This window comes from Onychostoma macrolepis, chromosome 13 (assembly GCF_012432095.1).
Source record: "Onychostoma macrolepis isolate SWU-2019 chromosome 13, ASM1243209v1, whole genome shotgun sequence".
In the NCBI taxonomy this organism is placed as follows: Eukaryota; Metazoa; Chordata; class Actinopteri; order Cypriniformes; family Cyprinidae; genus Onychostoma; species Onychostoma macrolepis.
In genome coordinates, this window is record NC_081167.1 from 5,725,386 (window position 1) to 5,742,582 (window position 17,197).

A 17,197-nucleotide genomic window follows, 5' to 3' on the forward strand; every position below is an offset into this window, starting at 1 on the left:
ACCTGTTTTGCAAACACTGCTATATCCTCATTGAAAGACTCTGATGAACACACATCCCCTCCAGCCACACCGGGCTCTCGAGGTGTGCAAGTGGCTAATTCACATTTCTCAAAAATCAGTGCTAGAAGTGGGAACAGAGGGTGCCTGGAATAAAAAACACAGAGGTCAGTGCGGGGAAAGCTCTGGATTAGCACATGACATTTTAGAAGAGTTTACAACTCCTTCTCGGTGTATAAGCGGTCTCCACAGAAAGCATTTGCAATTTGAGAAATTTACATTTACTTAGGCTAACTAATTTTAATTTGTCACCAAGCAAAAGTACGTGCATACCACTGCGCCACGAACATATAGATATGAAGTGTTTACTCGCACGTTTATGTCGATTATTGTGTTGTCACTTACACTATAACGAGCTTGTTACTTGTGTTTAATACTGTCAGATCACATGTAACTTGGATTCCTGGACGTATTATCGAAGACAGCAGTCAATATAAACAATGGGCTACGAGGTCACAGCATCTAAGAAATGCTCACGTTGAGTCTAGGCCAAGCATGCAATTTAACCATGGCCTATATCTTGTGTAAATGTTTAGGAACGTTTCTAATTCATAACGAATGAGAGTAAGTTCTATGGCGTGTTTCTGCGTATAAATTGTTGTTTTGAACGCAACAACATTTATATACAGCGCTGTGATGAGAACTCTTGTGCTCGAGCAGCTTTTGTATGCTAGGCGCATTTAGAGTAACTTCGCACGTCCAGATATGTTTGCACATTTTATGACCAGAACAGATAATCTATGTGGAAAATATCCTTTATGGTTTTGTAAGAGTGTTCATTGTAATTTTCACGGGAATCACTTTGCGCAGCTGTCCAAAAATGCATTTCATACATTTAACTAATAACTAGGCCTGAAGTTTAAACAGTTCAAAAGTTTTAGCATACACAACGATGTTTTATGCGCAGTCGTGTTTTTTGTATTTTTAAATTCAGTATTTATCAACTTTAATTTTGAAGTTTAAATCTCAAATATTAGTAAGATTTTTAAAACAAACTAATTAAAAAAAAAAAAACGATATCTGTCACAAAAAGAAAGGCAAAACGAACAGTCAGACGGTGAACTAATATAAAAGTGAGAGAGGAGAGCTTTTAGAATAAAAGGACTTTTAAACATTTATGGCGCCTTAAGTTCTCAATATGTTTTACAGAAACTATCACAGGTCAAATAATGTGTAACTGGCAAAGTTCATCATACAGAATATGTCTTGGCTATCTACACGTACCCGTAAATGGCGTCTTTATCTCTTTTTAGAGCGTCATTGACGGATGAGCCCATGCTGGGCGGCATGGCGTTGGTGTGGGCTGTGTGTGGGTACTGGTGGGAGTGGAGCTGGGGCCCGTGGTTCAGGTGAACAGCCTGCATGGATCTGGCGGCGTGCGGGTCCCCGTACATCGTGCTCGGGATTCCTACTCCGTCCATCCCATAGTGGGGTATATCTTCGTACTGCACACACACGAAGGGCAACATACCCATGTTGTCACTTTTACCTCTTACACAATATATACATAGGGAAAACACTAAAAGAAAATAAAAATCGGATGTTCTCGGACGAAAAAAAAAAAAAAAGTATAGCTTTTGCGAAATGAAAACACTTTGTTCTGGTATTACAAAGTAATTAAATATATCAAGTGTACATGCAGACTATCCCGTGGTTAATAAAACACTAAATGCAAAAAATGTTGCAAAACTCATATGCTTTAAAAAACAGACTGAAACAGACAGACTACAGCGTCGGACACATCAACATGGAGTACTGAGCTACAGCTTTATTGAGATCATCACAAAAAAAATATCATATGACTGAGCAGTGTTGTGCTGTGCCACTTTTTATGCGAATTTTTAATTTTATAAACGCAACTGAAGTAATAGGTAATGTCATTTGCATGTAATAACTGTGTATTATATAGGTTATTATACCCTACTGTTGTCAAACTAAATTCATTATATACACTAGTTCGAATAGTAACATACGTAGCACTTTTAGAATTAGTCTAATTAAACACAAATTTGCATTGTCCAATCGTGCCTAACAGTTCAATGAAACATTGTATTAGCCCGTTTAAAATAATCTATCAGTGACACTGATAATTTATCATAATTATTATAATTTCATGTTATTGTGGTGAAAGTGCGATGATGAGACCATAACACATTTGAAATCTAAATCTATAGAGGTGTACGCAAGACAGCAGGGTGCTGTTGTACTTCCACCATCAAAAGCAAAAGGTCGGAGAGTTGCGATGAAATCTACTTTGTGATTGTTTACATTTGATTACAAATGAAAAGAAAAAGTGGCCAGCCCGTAAATGTCAACTTTACGAGTTAAAGCGCACAACTATGTTTCATTGTAATGCTGTTTGAAAATAAGACTATTTTGTATAGAATATATAAACAATACAGCTGAGTTGAATTTGTTGAACTCCCTAATAATATTCCTGCACAATGTATTATCATAACATGTATAGTAATAACTTTTAGTTATGAGAGTTGAACTATTCCAATAGTTTTAAAGTTTTTTGATTATTTGTCCTCGTGACGAAACTAAAGAAACTTAAACAAATGCAGTGCATATAGAAAAACTATGGTTTCAAAAATTATGAATTGCTCCCTGTCAAACGTAATTAGAGAGTAGTCTGTTTAAAAATGGTTTCTGTGTCTCAAAACTCTATACAGAGACACATGCATGAATGTGAGCGATGTAAAGTTGAATGTTACAACAAAACTGGTAGGCAAAAGAAGAGAAAGTTTAACTGCGAGTCTGACTGTCATCGGCCACGTTTCAGTATTTCCAACTGCATTCAACAATACGGACTCGAAGAAACTTTTCGGGATACGTACCCTCTGCGCCATCGCCCTCCACACTCCCTCGGCTTCCTTTAATCAAAAATATATCCCCTATGAGGCCAGGGTGAATAGGAAATAAGCACGCAAATTCCAAACGTGGGATTATGTTTTCCCAAAAAATCCAACTGCCTCTTTCAAGCGAGCGATGAAGCCAGTCCTTCACCACAAGTTCAGCCAGACGCGTTCAGCGAATAGGTCCCCTTCGCTTGCTTTCCCGTAGACAGCGACAAGGATCGAGCAAAATCTTCTTTTCCAAAGCAGTATGAAAATAACCCCTCAAACAAAACTAGCGCATCTCATGGCTTTTTGCCACTCCGGCTGTCAATCAATCAAACGCGAGCTTGTCAAAGTGCTGAATGAATGATGATCCTCTGCGCGCTTCCACTGGTTAGCACCCCTAACGAGAATACTACTCAAATGCACAAAAATGAAGCTCTCTCTCGTTTCTTTGATCACTCTCGGCTCCTGAGTTGATTTTTTATGCAATAGCTTCTAAATGAGATCAAGAGGAGGTGGGCTGATAATTCTGGCTTAGTTTTTCTTAAAGGAGCCACGATCGATGCTGCGAGCTGCCTTTCCCCGTTTGTGTACAATGAGTGTGTGTTGAACGCGGCTCAGCAGCTGAATCTGGACCAGACTGCTGAAACCCGGAAGTAGTGGTGGCCATAACAGGTCGCGTCTTGCACAATGCGATGGGCCACATCAAGTTCCAACCAAAGCAGGGGGGTGAGATGTGTGGGACGCAGAAAAGGCAGACCACCACTACCACGATTCGACATGAACCGAGCTCTAACACGCAGAGACCGCGCTTTGCTTTAGGTTGCACTGCGTTCGTTGTGCGTGCCAAGCCACGCCATATATAAAGCCATGTAGGTGTTTATACACCAACAATGCTTTAAATATAGCTACAAATGGAACGTGGGCTCTTTCACGTCAGGTCACTCTCTGCACACTGTTTATTGTCACTTCTGATCGGAGTATCCAAATGGGAGAGCGCTATTTACAATAGTCGAGAAACTTGGAAACCATGTTCAGTGTGCGTAATGAAGTTTTCCCGCACGCATGTGTTTTACGCGGAAGCCTGTAGAAATGAACTGCACTAATAATACGAAATATTGTTTTTGCCATATGCATGTGTACTTTACATTTCACACAAACATCATTATTCAGAAACAGCATATGCTGCGCTTCAGCAGTGCTGCGTGCGCTCTCAGCCAAAACACCCCCGCCATTTGTGAATGGGCTCATCCACTTACTGTAGGATCTTAGGAGTTTGGTGCAGTGTCCAATGAAAGCGCGCTACAGTGAATCAAGTCGTCTATTGGTTCAAAGAATGATCAATCATTAATTTATCGCTCGATATGCTTCCATAAATGAAGAAAGGGTGGAATGAAAATATTGTAATCTGGAGGGAAAATGTAGCCTTCGTATTCTGTGTTGTTCTAATGCTACTCTCTCCCTTTCACACACACACATACACACACACATACACACACACAGTCTCTCTCACACACTCAAACACACATAATAGCCTACTCACTGAGAAAATAGCATTATTATTTCTAATATATAAACTTGACTCTATATTTACTTATTTATTTTTGTAGTTAAAAGGAACACCGAGAATGTTTTTGAGATTGTATGCTACAAAGTTTTTGTTTGTTTTGTTTTTTTTCCTCTTACAATAACTCTTTCGTGTCATCATATTCCTATTCCTATCACTCCAAATCGAGGATAGAACTTTTAACAGGCATTCCAGTAGTTTCAGAGTCAGTCTGAAATAGTGCAAAATATTCAGATTTACAATTTGGAGAACTGCTTTGTGTTCTGGAAAATTTAAAATACACCTGCCTAAATAAAGGAACCTCTCTGTTGATATAAATAATACACATTCCATAAAATGCTCAAATGAAATAGCTGAATAAGAGGCTTTAGACACACACTGACTGCTGAAGGCTGAAGTGCACCATTGTGGGCAATACAACTGACCCGGTGACAAGGTGTATGAAGTTTGTCTGAGGAGCATCTGTCATCGATCAGAAGCGATTAATGCAAGGAACAGTGTCTTATCAGCTGCCGTGAGCATCACACAACCCTCGCTTCCCGCGGAAGAGCAGCGGTAGGATCCGCCGCGCACATTTACAGGCATGAAATTACTATCAAATCCCCAAAGCGCTCGGCAAACGAAGGGTGCGCGTTGCGCGGGCGAGGGATCTGATGTGGACTTAAACTCAAATGAAAGGAGGATTCATGCAACAGATAGAACAGATATATGCCTAACCCGACGCCGTACAACAGATAAACACGCTCGCGTTTAGTGGTAAGTAGGCTTTAATGTCTTTTTCGAGTACATCCTATGACAACAAAGTTTTAGTTTGTCTAAATTATTCTTTTAAATTCAGTTGAGTATGTACCGTATATTAGAGTTAGTTATTAGTTAACTCAATTGTTTTATTGATGTTTGTAATCTCAACATTAGTTTTGTGTCTGTCTCAATTATGTGAGAAGCAAACGGGATGACATGAAAGCTGTGCTTACCCAAACGCTTAACTGCTGTCACAGTACCAGAATAGCATTATAAAGTAATTAAGTTCCTTCAATTAGCATCTATAAAAGCACGCTATAGAGCACAATGAGGGCAAGGACTTTCACTGTTTAGGTTGCCTTTTAGTGAGGGTCAGTAGATTGCAGCACGCATCAGTGAGTTAATGCCATCATTTCGGATAATTTGGGTTTAGAAAGAGATGTGAATCTTTCGAGATGAAATTAAATTGGGAGTTTAAAAACAAGTCCGACTCTTTACCAAGTAAATTGAACTGGGCGCCTGATGCATTATCAAATGAAAAAGATAAAGCATATCTTTGCATGACAGGCAACATTTGTACAACTGCGCGATGGGGTTGAGTGTGCTTAAAATATTTTATATAACTTCATTGAGACTTCATTTATTTTGTTGATTCAAATGTATGTATATAATTAGGAAAATATCTACTAAGTATATACACATATGTATTTAGTATGAAGTGGCATATATAAAAATAAAAAAAGCCTATTTTTAGAACAAGGGGCCTCTAAAAAAATCGACAGCTCCATCTAACAGAAATTAATTTTAGTCCTAATCTTGAAAACAAGAACGTGTTGGAACGCATAAAGTCATTTGGGTGTTTATTACAGGAACGATCCCATTCTGCCTCAATATTTGTTATTCATTTGAATCTTTCTCTGCCTAAGTCGCTATTGAAATCAACATGCCGCTGTGGTTCAGAAGTCAAACGGAGGTCATCCTTTATATTCCCCGCAGCAATCTGCGACCAGGGGCCAGTCAGCAGTGAACCCTGCCATCTCCACTCCTGACAACTGCCTCAAAGTTACAAGACTATCGGGAATGGGTAAGACGCGCTGGGATAAAACAGCAGGCTACTAACTTTTTCTTGATCTTGCCACTGCCTGCTTATAATGCTCTTACAGCGTGTTTCAAGTGCTTGGCAATTATGAATATTCAAATAATCGTGTATCTATTTATTTTAAGAGATGCCTTACCCAAGCGCGCAACAGAGACGTTTTAGATCATTAGCAGCTAATAATAAAAGAGAATGAGTATTTGCTGATCGTGAGGAAAATGAAATTCATCGACTTGACATGATTATACATAGCTATAAAATGATGACAAAACTGTAAAACTATACAAAAAACTTTGGGCACTTTGGATAGTTCATACGTTTTTTAGGCTATAAGTAAATTAATCGGATACGTGCATGCGTCCGGGGATTTTAGGTACGATTAGTCTGAAGGAAAAACACACTGGCTAATATATATATATATATGTATATATATATATATATATATATATATATATATATATATTGTTTTACAGGTGTAGTTAAAATGATTAAATTTAGCCTTTACTTACATTTTATTAATTGGAAAAGTTAAAAAGAACGCGTTGTTTTGACTGAGCATTTATGCATTTTAATGTACATATTCATAGGTCTAATAAAAATGAGAAATCAGTGTGTTTTTATTTTATTTGGCGTTGTGGTTTTATTTAATTTAACTGTGTTGTTGTATTTATGCTTGCTTTTATTTATGCTTAATCTTATCATTTTAACAAACTTTCTTAATTGAGAAACGTACTGCAGGCCTATTGGATTTGCAATAATGTAAACTACCACACAGGATCCAAAAGAAAAACATATTTATCATATGCAAAGGCTTGCAGTGTCCTGTATGCTTGATCATGTGCGCCTTCTACTGGAAACATACAGAATTTTCTTTCTTTGTTTCTTAATGAGACGCAATGACTTTTCTGACACGCACAAAAACAGGCGAAATGCAGTCAATAATGTCGCGCTACTCTTAAATAATTGTTAAAACACTAATTCTTAGTTTAATAATGATGATAATCAAATATGACGATTTAGGACGCTGTATAGGCTAAGTATTAATTAATGTTTAAAACTACTTGACAAAGTATTTGTTTGATGACGGATCATTGTGACAAATATGGTAACTTAAAATCTAGGCTTAATCATCTTTACAAAATGTTTATTTTTCCATTAATTAAAAAAATATATATAAATAAATCTGCATTGTTTATCAAAGTAGTATGAGATGGTACTGATGTGCTTTTGGATAATGTTTGTTAAGACGAACGCTAATGACAAATCAACAGAAAATGTCTCACTTCACCTTTGTTCGCCTTATTAATAGGCTAAAGCTAAAATTAATTAAATAAATTGCCCGATGCCTTCTTGAAGTTTTCGGTTGTAAATTATGTTCTAGGAATGAAGCACAAACAGTAACATTAAATTGATCAATTAAAATAAATCTAAATGAACATGCAGATAATTATAATGTCTTTCATCTACACACGGCTGCGTCAAAATTAAAAATTAGAAACCAAACAACAGAAGAGTCGATTCACTTCACAAATTATACGACAGCGTTTACTTACTTTCCTTTAAGTTTTAAGTATTATAAAAGGCTGCATTTTATTTGCTACGGATTGTTATTGGATTTTACACTAAGAAAGATGCATAGCGAAGTTTTCAATAAATATCAGTGGATTATTGTCAAGCATAAAAAAGCACTTGTGAGATATCAGTATGTTGTTACATTATAATAGCACTGTTAAAACAACATGTTATCAATGAAACTCACTGTCAATGTCTTGAAAATGAGATTTCTATTAAAACAACACAAATACTTGCACTTGAATTTGTGTTTTTATTACTAACATCAAGCTTTGGAGATTTCACATAGGATGATTTCTGAATTTGTCAGCTTGCCCTGTTGACACAGTTGGGATTGGAAAATACCGTGTCTGAGTCTCTGAGAGCGTGGTGTGCTCTCTCCCACCCTTTCTCTTGGTCTATCAGCTATAAGTGCCAAAACATTTGTCACTTGAGTTATTATTTCAGGTGTGCTAATGGGCTCAGAGCCACGAGAGAGGAGGAGAAAGTGGGAGAGAGAGGCAGAAGGAGAGGGGGGAGTTTGATTAGTGTGATTTCATTTGACCGAAGCCTGGCCACAGGCTGGCAGAGCCCAGAGGTGAAAAGAGTAGGCCGCTGCCCTCAAAGAGAGATAGCGCGAGGGGGAGAAAGAGAACGGGAGCGAACGACGGAGGGTTTGTGACGCCTGAGCCAATCACAAAGTGCAGGGATGAGTCTCACACCTCCAGAGGAGGCTGTGAATTGATCAGCACCTTTGAGAGAAAGAGAGAAGAGGGGAAAAAAGAAGCGGGGGGGACGGTGGGTGGCGAAAGAGTGCTTTTGCAGAGGACGTGTGAAGACCCATATATTCGTGCAAGGACACAGGGAGGGCCAGGCCTGCACTCAGAGTACCAGCACACTCTAATGAGCTCTGTCTGTACACGCCGAAAGGGTGTCTTAAAATTAAGACCATCCTTGAGGGCCGGGCCAGCGCACTTCTTGTTCATCATCACATCTGCCTCCTTACATTCAGCGCTTTTGCATACTGAAGACATAGGCCATGTTTTTGGATGTACTGTACTGTACAGCCCCACCAATGCCAACTACACTGTAAAAAATGTCAAGGGTTTCAACTAATTATTATTTAGTAACAAGTTCCACAGAAATTTTATGTTCAGTCAAGTGTTATCTGGATTGTTATTTTTCAGTTGGCTCAACCTTTAGTGAACTAGTTTTATATGTATTACTAAGATTTATTATTTGGGCATCATAAGAAATTGCTGGGGAACTACATAAACATATTTTTTTAGTTTAAAAAAAAATATTAAAAATGATTAACTGGTGTTTATCAATCACTAAAAACACATTTTACAACACATAATAGCCTTTATTTAATAACAATCTCCATTTATAACATTTTTCATACAGACTAAACACATAGGAATGAAGAAAAAAAAATGTCACCTATATCTTGGATGGCCTAAGGGTCAGTAAATGAACAGAACATTTTCATTTTTGGGTGAACTATCCCTTTAAAGCTCCAGTTGACAAACATTACATCTGTAATACAATTGCGACATTCAGTTTAAACTTTGTTTTAATGAACTAAGAAAAAACTAAAGCTGAACAAAATGTTAGCAAACAAGCATTTACAAATATTATTAATGTTCACAATTATATCTTTAAAATGAGGTAGAAATAAAAACATAATAAAATGAACCAGGTGTCACAGTATATAAAATCAAATCAAGTCACCTTTATTTACATAGCGCTTTATACAATACTGATTGTGTCAAAGCAGCTTTACACTCAAACAGGAAAATAGTTTGTCAATAATGCAAGAGGACAGTAACAAGTAATTTTTCCAGTTAAAGTCAGTTCATTGGTGATTCAGTGTTGACATCGTCCAGTTTAGCTCTCTTCCAATAATGTCTGTGCAATCAGCCAAGCATCCCCAAATAAGCAAGCCAAAGGTGACAGCGGCAAGGACCCAAAACTCAATCGGTGACAGAAATTGAGTAGAAAACCTTGGGAGAATCCAGGCACAGTCAGGGGGCAGTTCTCCTCTGGCCAGACAAAACCAGCATGGCGTGGTTTAATTCTAGGCTGCAACACATGTCAGATTGAGCAGAGGATTGTCTGGTTCTCGTGATCTTGTCTCGATGGCCAACGAGGTCTTTGGAGGGGATCTGTCTCTGGAGCTCATCTAGCTGACATGGTCTCCACTGACATTCAGGACTGTGGAGGTCATCTCTAGGTGCTGATCCACCATCTGATCTGGATACGGACTGGATCTGGGTGGCTACATTCACCTCGGAATAAGAATGAAACAGACTAATATTAGTGTAGATGCCACTGAGAACAATAAAGCACATTATAATTGTAGTAAAAACTCTAAACATTTACACATATCACCTGGAATGAAAACAATAAACTCCTAGTCTTGAAAGGACACACAGTATGTAGTTGCAGTGGAGCGGTCTGGTCACGAGCCAGTGTTTGGTGCCTTGGAAGAACTGACTGGGTTGCATCTGAAATCCTGCAATGATGATAAAGCACCAATGAAACCTTTGGCCACACCCTGATGGAGAAAGAAAATACATTTTAAGTTCAAAAAATGAAATGATGCCTTTTAAATTATTTGCAATGTATCAATATCAGTTGATTAAATTTTTGATGAAACAGAAGTTGCAACCTTTTTTTTTTGGCACAAATTCATTCCACAATCCACTGCACAACAGGGAGCACTGACGTTGACTGGATTCAGTTGTTCATTTTCGTTCGGAACGACGAACTTCTCCGAAGCGCATTCACGAGACCAGAAACCATGTAACGTTAATCCGCCCTGTTTGAGCAACATTTCACTGTGGCTTGTTGTTAGTCACGTTTAATGTCGTCTTTTTTACTTCACTGGACAATTGCAAAAGTTTACACACGCAAAAACCCATTCAACACGCCCATGTTAACTTCAAATGAGCGCATTACTGTGGTTTACATTAAGTTAAATGTTTCATAGATTTCAGTTAATGGCTTATAAAAGAAAGAAAGACCGAGCGATCTCTTCATATCTTTTCACGTCACGGAAACACAAAAAAAAAAAAAAATTCATACAACACGCCAAAATGAGCTGAAATTCATTATAGTAACACAGCTTTTGATATTAAGTGTTTTATGGATTAAACAAGGTGAAAGACCACATTCCCTTCACTTCAATTTCCCTCAGACATATCGCTTATTCGATGTTTTTATATGTGTTGTACGTTTGTGTATAAATACATACGTTTTGAATAAAACATTTACACCTTTTAAATATACGTTTTGATAAATTCAGTCTAAGGTTAAGTACATAATACGTATTCAGTGAAACCCTTGACTTAACTTTACCTGACGCCGGAACTTGACATACACTGTCTTATATCCACTTTCTTCGGATATACAACTCATAAAACACTTTCTAAATGTCCACTCAAAAAAAATCGAATATGTTACATGATTTTCTCGTTAAATTTAGTCTAAAGAAATTACATTTATTTACTGGAACTTACCTGATGCGTGAACTTGACAAGATGGCGGGGCGTGCACGTGCAGAATGATCTCAGTGTTGGCTGGATTTGTTTTTATTAGTTCAGTCAAACATTGGCATTCTGAATGTTGGATTTGAATAATAACCATTCATTTAATGGTTTAAAAAAAAAAAAAAAATGTGTATATATATTTGTGCAGACTTAATATAATATGTCTTCTCAACTAAGCCCAAGCAATAAAATTAGTCCAACTTAAATATTTTTTGCCCTTCCAACATTTTGTTAATTGGAATGTTTACAGTCCCTGCTGAAAAAAAAAAAACCTGTCCAAAACACAATAGAAAATGTAATGGATTTAACCGTTATAATGGGAATTGTATTGGTTTTAATGGAAACTATAATGGTGTCTACTGGTATGTGATGGATTCTATTGGTGGGATGTTTAATCCTATTGGAAAAATGCCCAAAACACACTACAAAAAGGAATTTTGTAATGGTTTTACTGGAAAAAGCTAATGGTTCATAATGGTATTTTAATGGAAACCACTGGAATTTCTGTGATGCTATTGGGCTTGTATTGTTTTTTTTTAGCAGGGAGTGTAAGGTTATACATGAGCATGGACTGTAAAAATGAGTATGCCAGTTCAATCAACCTCATGAGGTTACACTATATCTGAAAACCTTTGGCTTGATGAACATAGTTTTCCTTCTAGCATTGAACAATGTTGAATGGGCCTTTCCCTTTAAACAGCCAACAGCCTTTCATTTATCTCTTAAGCCATACTATGCTGTTTGATATCTAGAGTGCATTTTATTGAACAAAAATTTGGATATGCACATTGGTGCAAGAAGAGTCATTAATATTATTTGAATTATGTGTAACACTTTACAATAACGTGTCATTTATTAACATTAGTTAATGTATTAACTAACATGAACAAACACTGAACAATGCATTTATTACAGTATTTATTAATCTTTGTTAACGTTAGTTCATAAAAATACAATCATTCATTGTTAGTTCATGTTAGCTCACAGTGCATTAACTAATGTTAACAAACACAAATTGTGATTTTAATAATGCATTAGTAAATGCTGAAAATAGCATTAACTAAGATTAATAGATGCTGTAGTAGTATTGCTCATTCTTAGTTCATGTTAACTAATGTTGTTAACTACTGTTAACTAATGAACCTTATTGTAAAGTGTCAATCCAGAAGACGGATATTTGATAGATGCAGAGGCATTGTGCCCATTCAAAGTGATTCAGATTTTTGAGCCAAGTGGATTTTGAATGCAGCTTTCAAAAGACAAAAATAGCCGATTAATGTTTTCTATAGGCCTATTTAATACAATCAGACAGGTGTGATTAGAACGTTCAGTGCGTCATATCAGCTGCTAAATTCAAATCTGTGTTCCCTGGCTGGCACTGAGACAGATACAGATGCGTTTTTACAGCACTGCGCATTATAACCAATCACACACAATGCTGTTGAGCTTATGAATGCAATGACCAATCAGAGGTGTTCAGATGAGTCATCGCTAAAATGGGTGTTTTCTTCACTCGCTTGCTGACTGAATACCACTTTCTGGCGAATTCTCTGGTAAGAAACAACAAAGTGCAAATGTGTGTACAAATATGTAAGTAAGATATTAATTTCATAGTGTAAACAGCTTCAGTGATTGTAATGGGAGTTTCTGAGAGTGCTTGAACTCTAGACTGTCAGTGTGTTCTTTGATAATGTAAATGTTCTTTGGTCTCTTTCTGTACAATGAAAGTGTTTTGATAAGTAGCCTAACTTACAATGTTTTTATTCACATTAACTTTCAATGTTAAATTCACATTAAATATAAAGTATAAATATAAATATATTAAATATATGTTATGGCATGACACACATATCTGTTAATTAAGTAAACAGACAGGTTTTTATGCATAGTTAATAGATTACATTATTAGGTTACTTTGACCATCGCCCACTAGATCAACTAACATCATCTATAAAGGTGAGAATCAAGATATTTCATGATATAGTTAATGCTTTGGGAATGTTTCGAATAAAAATAAAAAATAAATAAAACATTAGTGCTGTTGTGGCTGCTGTGTGTCACATGATTCCCCCACCCACCCACCCAAACTTGTGCCCCCTCAAAAATAATGAGTGCATGACGCCCCTGGATAGATGGATGAATGAATGAATGAATGAACATCAACTTCTACAATTTCACTTTAATAGTTAAGGTTGATTAATGAGTTGGCTGGTTAGAAGTGAAACGGAAGACCTCATCTGTGGATCAATACAAGAAAAAAGGTAGCCTTCAAGTCAACCACGTACTCAATCAAGCAAACATCTCTGGAGTTGGTCATTAGCTCTTGAAGCACTCAAGTCCCCAGGCTAAACCTCATAGCTGTGCTGTGTAAAGGAGGTTGGTGAGCTTGTGTCTCTGGGGGCCACACTCTTGCCCTGGGGTAGGCCACAATCACTGAGGCTTCTGACCCAAACACTCCACACTTTGATTGTAGACGCTCTCGATTAACAATAGACTGAATGGGGTCTGACGCTGTGGGTCTCGCCGAATCCCTAAAGGAAACTTAAACCAGAGAGTGAGAGAGGTGCTCCAAGGCGAAACGGGCTGCATTCAGGCAAACATTAGCTTGGCCATCGCTGGTCGTGTGTGTGTGTGTGTGTGCTGATCTGTAATCACATTTACAGTTTATAAAATTTATGAAAATAAACATTAAAAATGAGTAGATTTGAAATACAAAAAGCACTATAATGTTAACAATGAAAGTAACTGCAGAGAAGTACATTAAAATCAGTAAGAGATTGTTTAACATACAAGTCAAATTACACAAACAGGGCTCACCAGCAAAGTTATTTTCACTCTCAAGGTGAAGCTCTCATGCCACGGGAAAGCAGGATTGCATTTGTGAACAAATGGTCTGGGAACAGGAGCGCTGAGCTGGGCCACAGGGAATGTGGTTTACACTGAGGTGCTGCTGGAGAGTGAAGTTTACACCACTGTCACATGCAGCACCCCGTTAAATGAGTTTACAGCTCACTTCAACAAAAAACAACATCAGATAAGGTGATAACTACAGCACGGTAATGCCACAACACCCTTTAAACATATACAGGAAACTGACAGCTGAGAATTGAAGTTATAACAAGACCTCAAAGAGTTACCGTTCAACAGTTTGGAGTCGATGAGATTTTTAAAAGCTTTAAAAGTTTCTAATGCTCACAGAGGCTGCAATTATTTGATCAAAAATGCAGTAATATTGTGAAATATTATTAGCATGTAAAACAATTTTCTAGTTTCATATTTTTACAAATTTGTAATTTATTCCTTTGATCAAAGCTGAATTTTCAGCATCATTACTCCAGACTTCTGTGTCACAAAATCCTTCAGAAAACTTTCTGATATGCTGATTTGCTGCTCAAGAAACATTTATTGTTATCAATGTTGAAAACAGTTGTGCTGCTTAATATTTCTGTGACATTATAATCTATTAAAATCTTTTGTAACGTTATAAATGTCTTTACTGTTACTTTTGATCAACTGAATGCATCCTTGCTGAATAAAAATAGTAATTTTCCTTTCCTTAGCCCAAACTTTTCAAATGCTAAAAACATGCATTGCAACAGATTACGTACACTATCGGTCAGAAATGTAAACATACTTTAATTTATTTTTCTCATGATCTTAAAACAGATCTTTATCTGAACGCTTATGCTGTAATATTACTTGTGCTTGTTTGCTTGCTGCCTGATTGATTGATGGATTGATTGATTGATTGATTGATCCATTGATCCATTGATCGATCTATTCATCCATTCATCCATCTATCCATCAACAAATTTTAAAAATATTAAATTAGAAAAATTATTTTACATGCTAATAATATTTCACAATATTACTGCATTTTTGATCAAATAATTGCATCCATCCATTCATTTAAAAAAATAAACTAACAATTAAAATCAAACTGAACAATGAAAAACTAATGAAATTAATGAGATTAGTGAAATGAATGAAAATCAGTCAACAAGTGTCCAGCATGGGATCTTCTTCAATACTGTTAAATAATGCATTCTGCCTCATAAAGTTGTTTTTATTTATTTATTTTATTTTTGAGTATTTTATCATTTCCATACTTCCACTTGTGAATTTCATAGACATTTCATTACAGATTTTACTATTACTCTAAAACGTGCAAAATAGTAATAATAAACAATGAGTACATGTGTCCCAACTTTTGACTGGTGGTGTATGTGATCTGACATGGTGGAAAGTAATCTGGAGCGAATGCTGGACCACTTTGGGGGGGAATGGAATACAAAACTCCAGTTCAGGTGCAGGCCACCGGTCCGTGTACGACCGAATTTAATTATTGATTTTCTGAGAAAGTGGCATCAGTTACCTCAGCAGTTACCTAAGCCTGCCTCTTAAACAGAATAAAAGGAAGGTCAGGGCATGTGGAGGTCATTCTGCTTTACTGAGGAGACGGCTCAGGTTGGTAGTAATCAGGGCGAACTTTAGCCATTATCAGTTACACACATTTGTTCTTTTTTTTTTTCTGTTAAAATATTTCTCAGCGGAACATGTGGAGACGACAATTCTGGTTCTATTAAAACACAAAAATTCCTGTTTAGAAATTATTATTTAGAATTCTTTTTTTGTGATAGAATAACACATTTTGCCTTGAAATTATTGAATTTGCCTTGGAGTCACAAAGTCATAACATCAAAAAATTCTGAAATAATGTGTTTACTGTATATCTATTTTACAAGCATAACTCAGATGTAAACTCAGCAAAGACCTAAGATGTTCCTCCATCAACAGAACATGCATCTTCTGTTGTTTTATTTCATCCAAACACCTGGCCGGGCGAATTACATTGCGCTGGCATCCTTGTGCCTTACTAATTGAACTGTAAACCCGTGTGCAGATCCATTCATTTTCCCCCATGGCTCCCAGCGGCTGATTTATCTCTAGTGATGGTGGTGTGCATCAGCTAAAAGCAATCCTGTAAATCACAGGCCTCTCCCTCGCCGCTTTCATCACTTCATTAATTTAAGATATCATTACGGCCACTGGTGACATAACTCTGAACAATGGTACACGCTTAAGATATTAATCTGCACGCTGCAACAAAGAGCCTCTCTGTCTCTGGCTGATTTAGCCACTGCTTATTTTACGCTGCTGATTTACATTGGGTGGGTAAGCCGGGTTGATTTGGCTTCTGTCACTGAAAGATAACAAGCTGTCAGAGTTTTACACCCCTATAGTGTTTGTGTGGCTTTACAAGAAGGTTGTTACGGGCATGAGCTAGCCGTGTTTGTCATCTGTGACTTTGTTGACATATAGATGATATTTTCTTTATTAAAAAACCTATGCTGGGGATTTTTGCGGTTAATAAAAATATCTATTCTAAAAAAAAAAGTCAAATACAATTTTAGCCTGTGTGAATGGCACTTATTACGACAGGTTGTTATTTTTTCATGAACTGATGTGCCTCACGGATATTTTATTGAACTGTGTCATTGAAGTACTTCATAGACTAAAATAACAGTTCTGTTAAAAAAAAGAAAAAGGCTATCGTTAGCAATGGTTGATTTTATACAGTGTTATTTTAGTATATTATTATTAGTGTTATTATTTTGAATTAGATTTTATTTTTTATATTTTCTTTTATACTTTCACTTTAATTTTAGTTAAGGTTTTAGTAATGTTTTTTTATTTTTAGTTATTTTAACTAAATGAAAATGACAAATGCTGCCTTTGCAAATAAAATTATATTTGAAATATCTGAAATAAAATAATTTTATTATTA

The 17,197-nt window shown here is 36.6% G+C and overlaps 1 protein-coding gene across 2 annotated transcripts in view; it reads right to left on the reverse strand.

Moving 5' to 3' along the window:
- meis1b (Meis homeobox 1 b) overlaps window positions 1-3,553 on the reverse strand; it is a 62,532-nt gene extending 58,979 nt beyond the window's left edge. Inside the window, exons 1-3 of one of the 2 annotated variants that reach the window (XM_058794813.1) lie at window positions 2,898-3,552; window positions 1,282-1,502; window positions 3-144 (exon numbers count right to left, since the gene is read on the reverse strand). In XM_058794813.1, the coding sequence (XP_058650796.1) occupies window positions 3-144; window positions 1,282-1,502; window positions 2,898-2,909 (375 nt within the window). In that variant the 5' untranslated portion in view covers window positions 2,910-3,552. Of the gene's footprint in view, window positions 1-2; window positions 145-1,281; window positions 1,503-2,897 lie in introns of both variants that reach the window. The other variant, XM_058794814.1, reaches the window with a different exon arrangement.
- Between the last annotated feature and the right edge of the window lie 13,644 nt (window positions 3,554-17,197).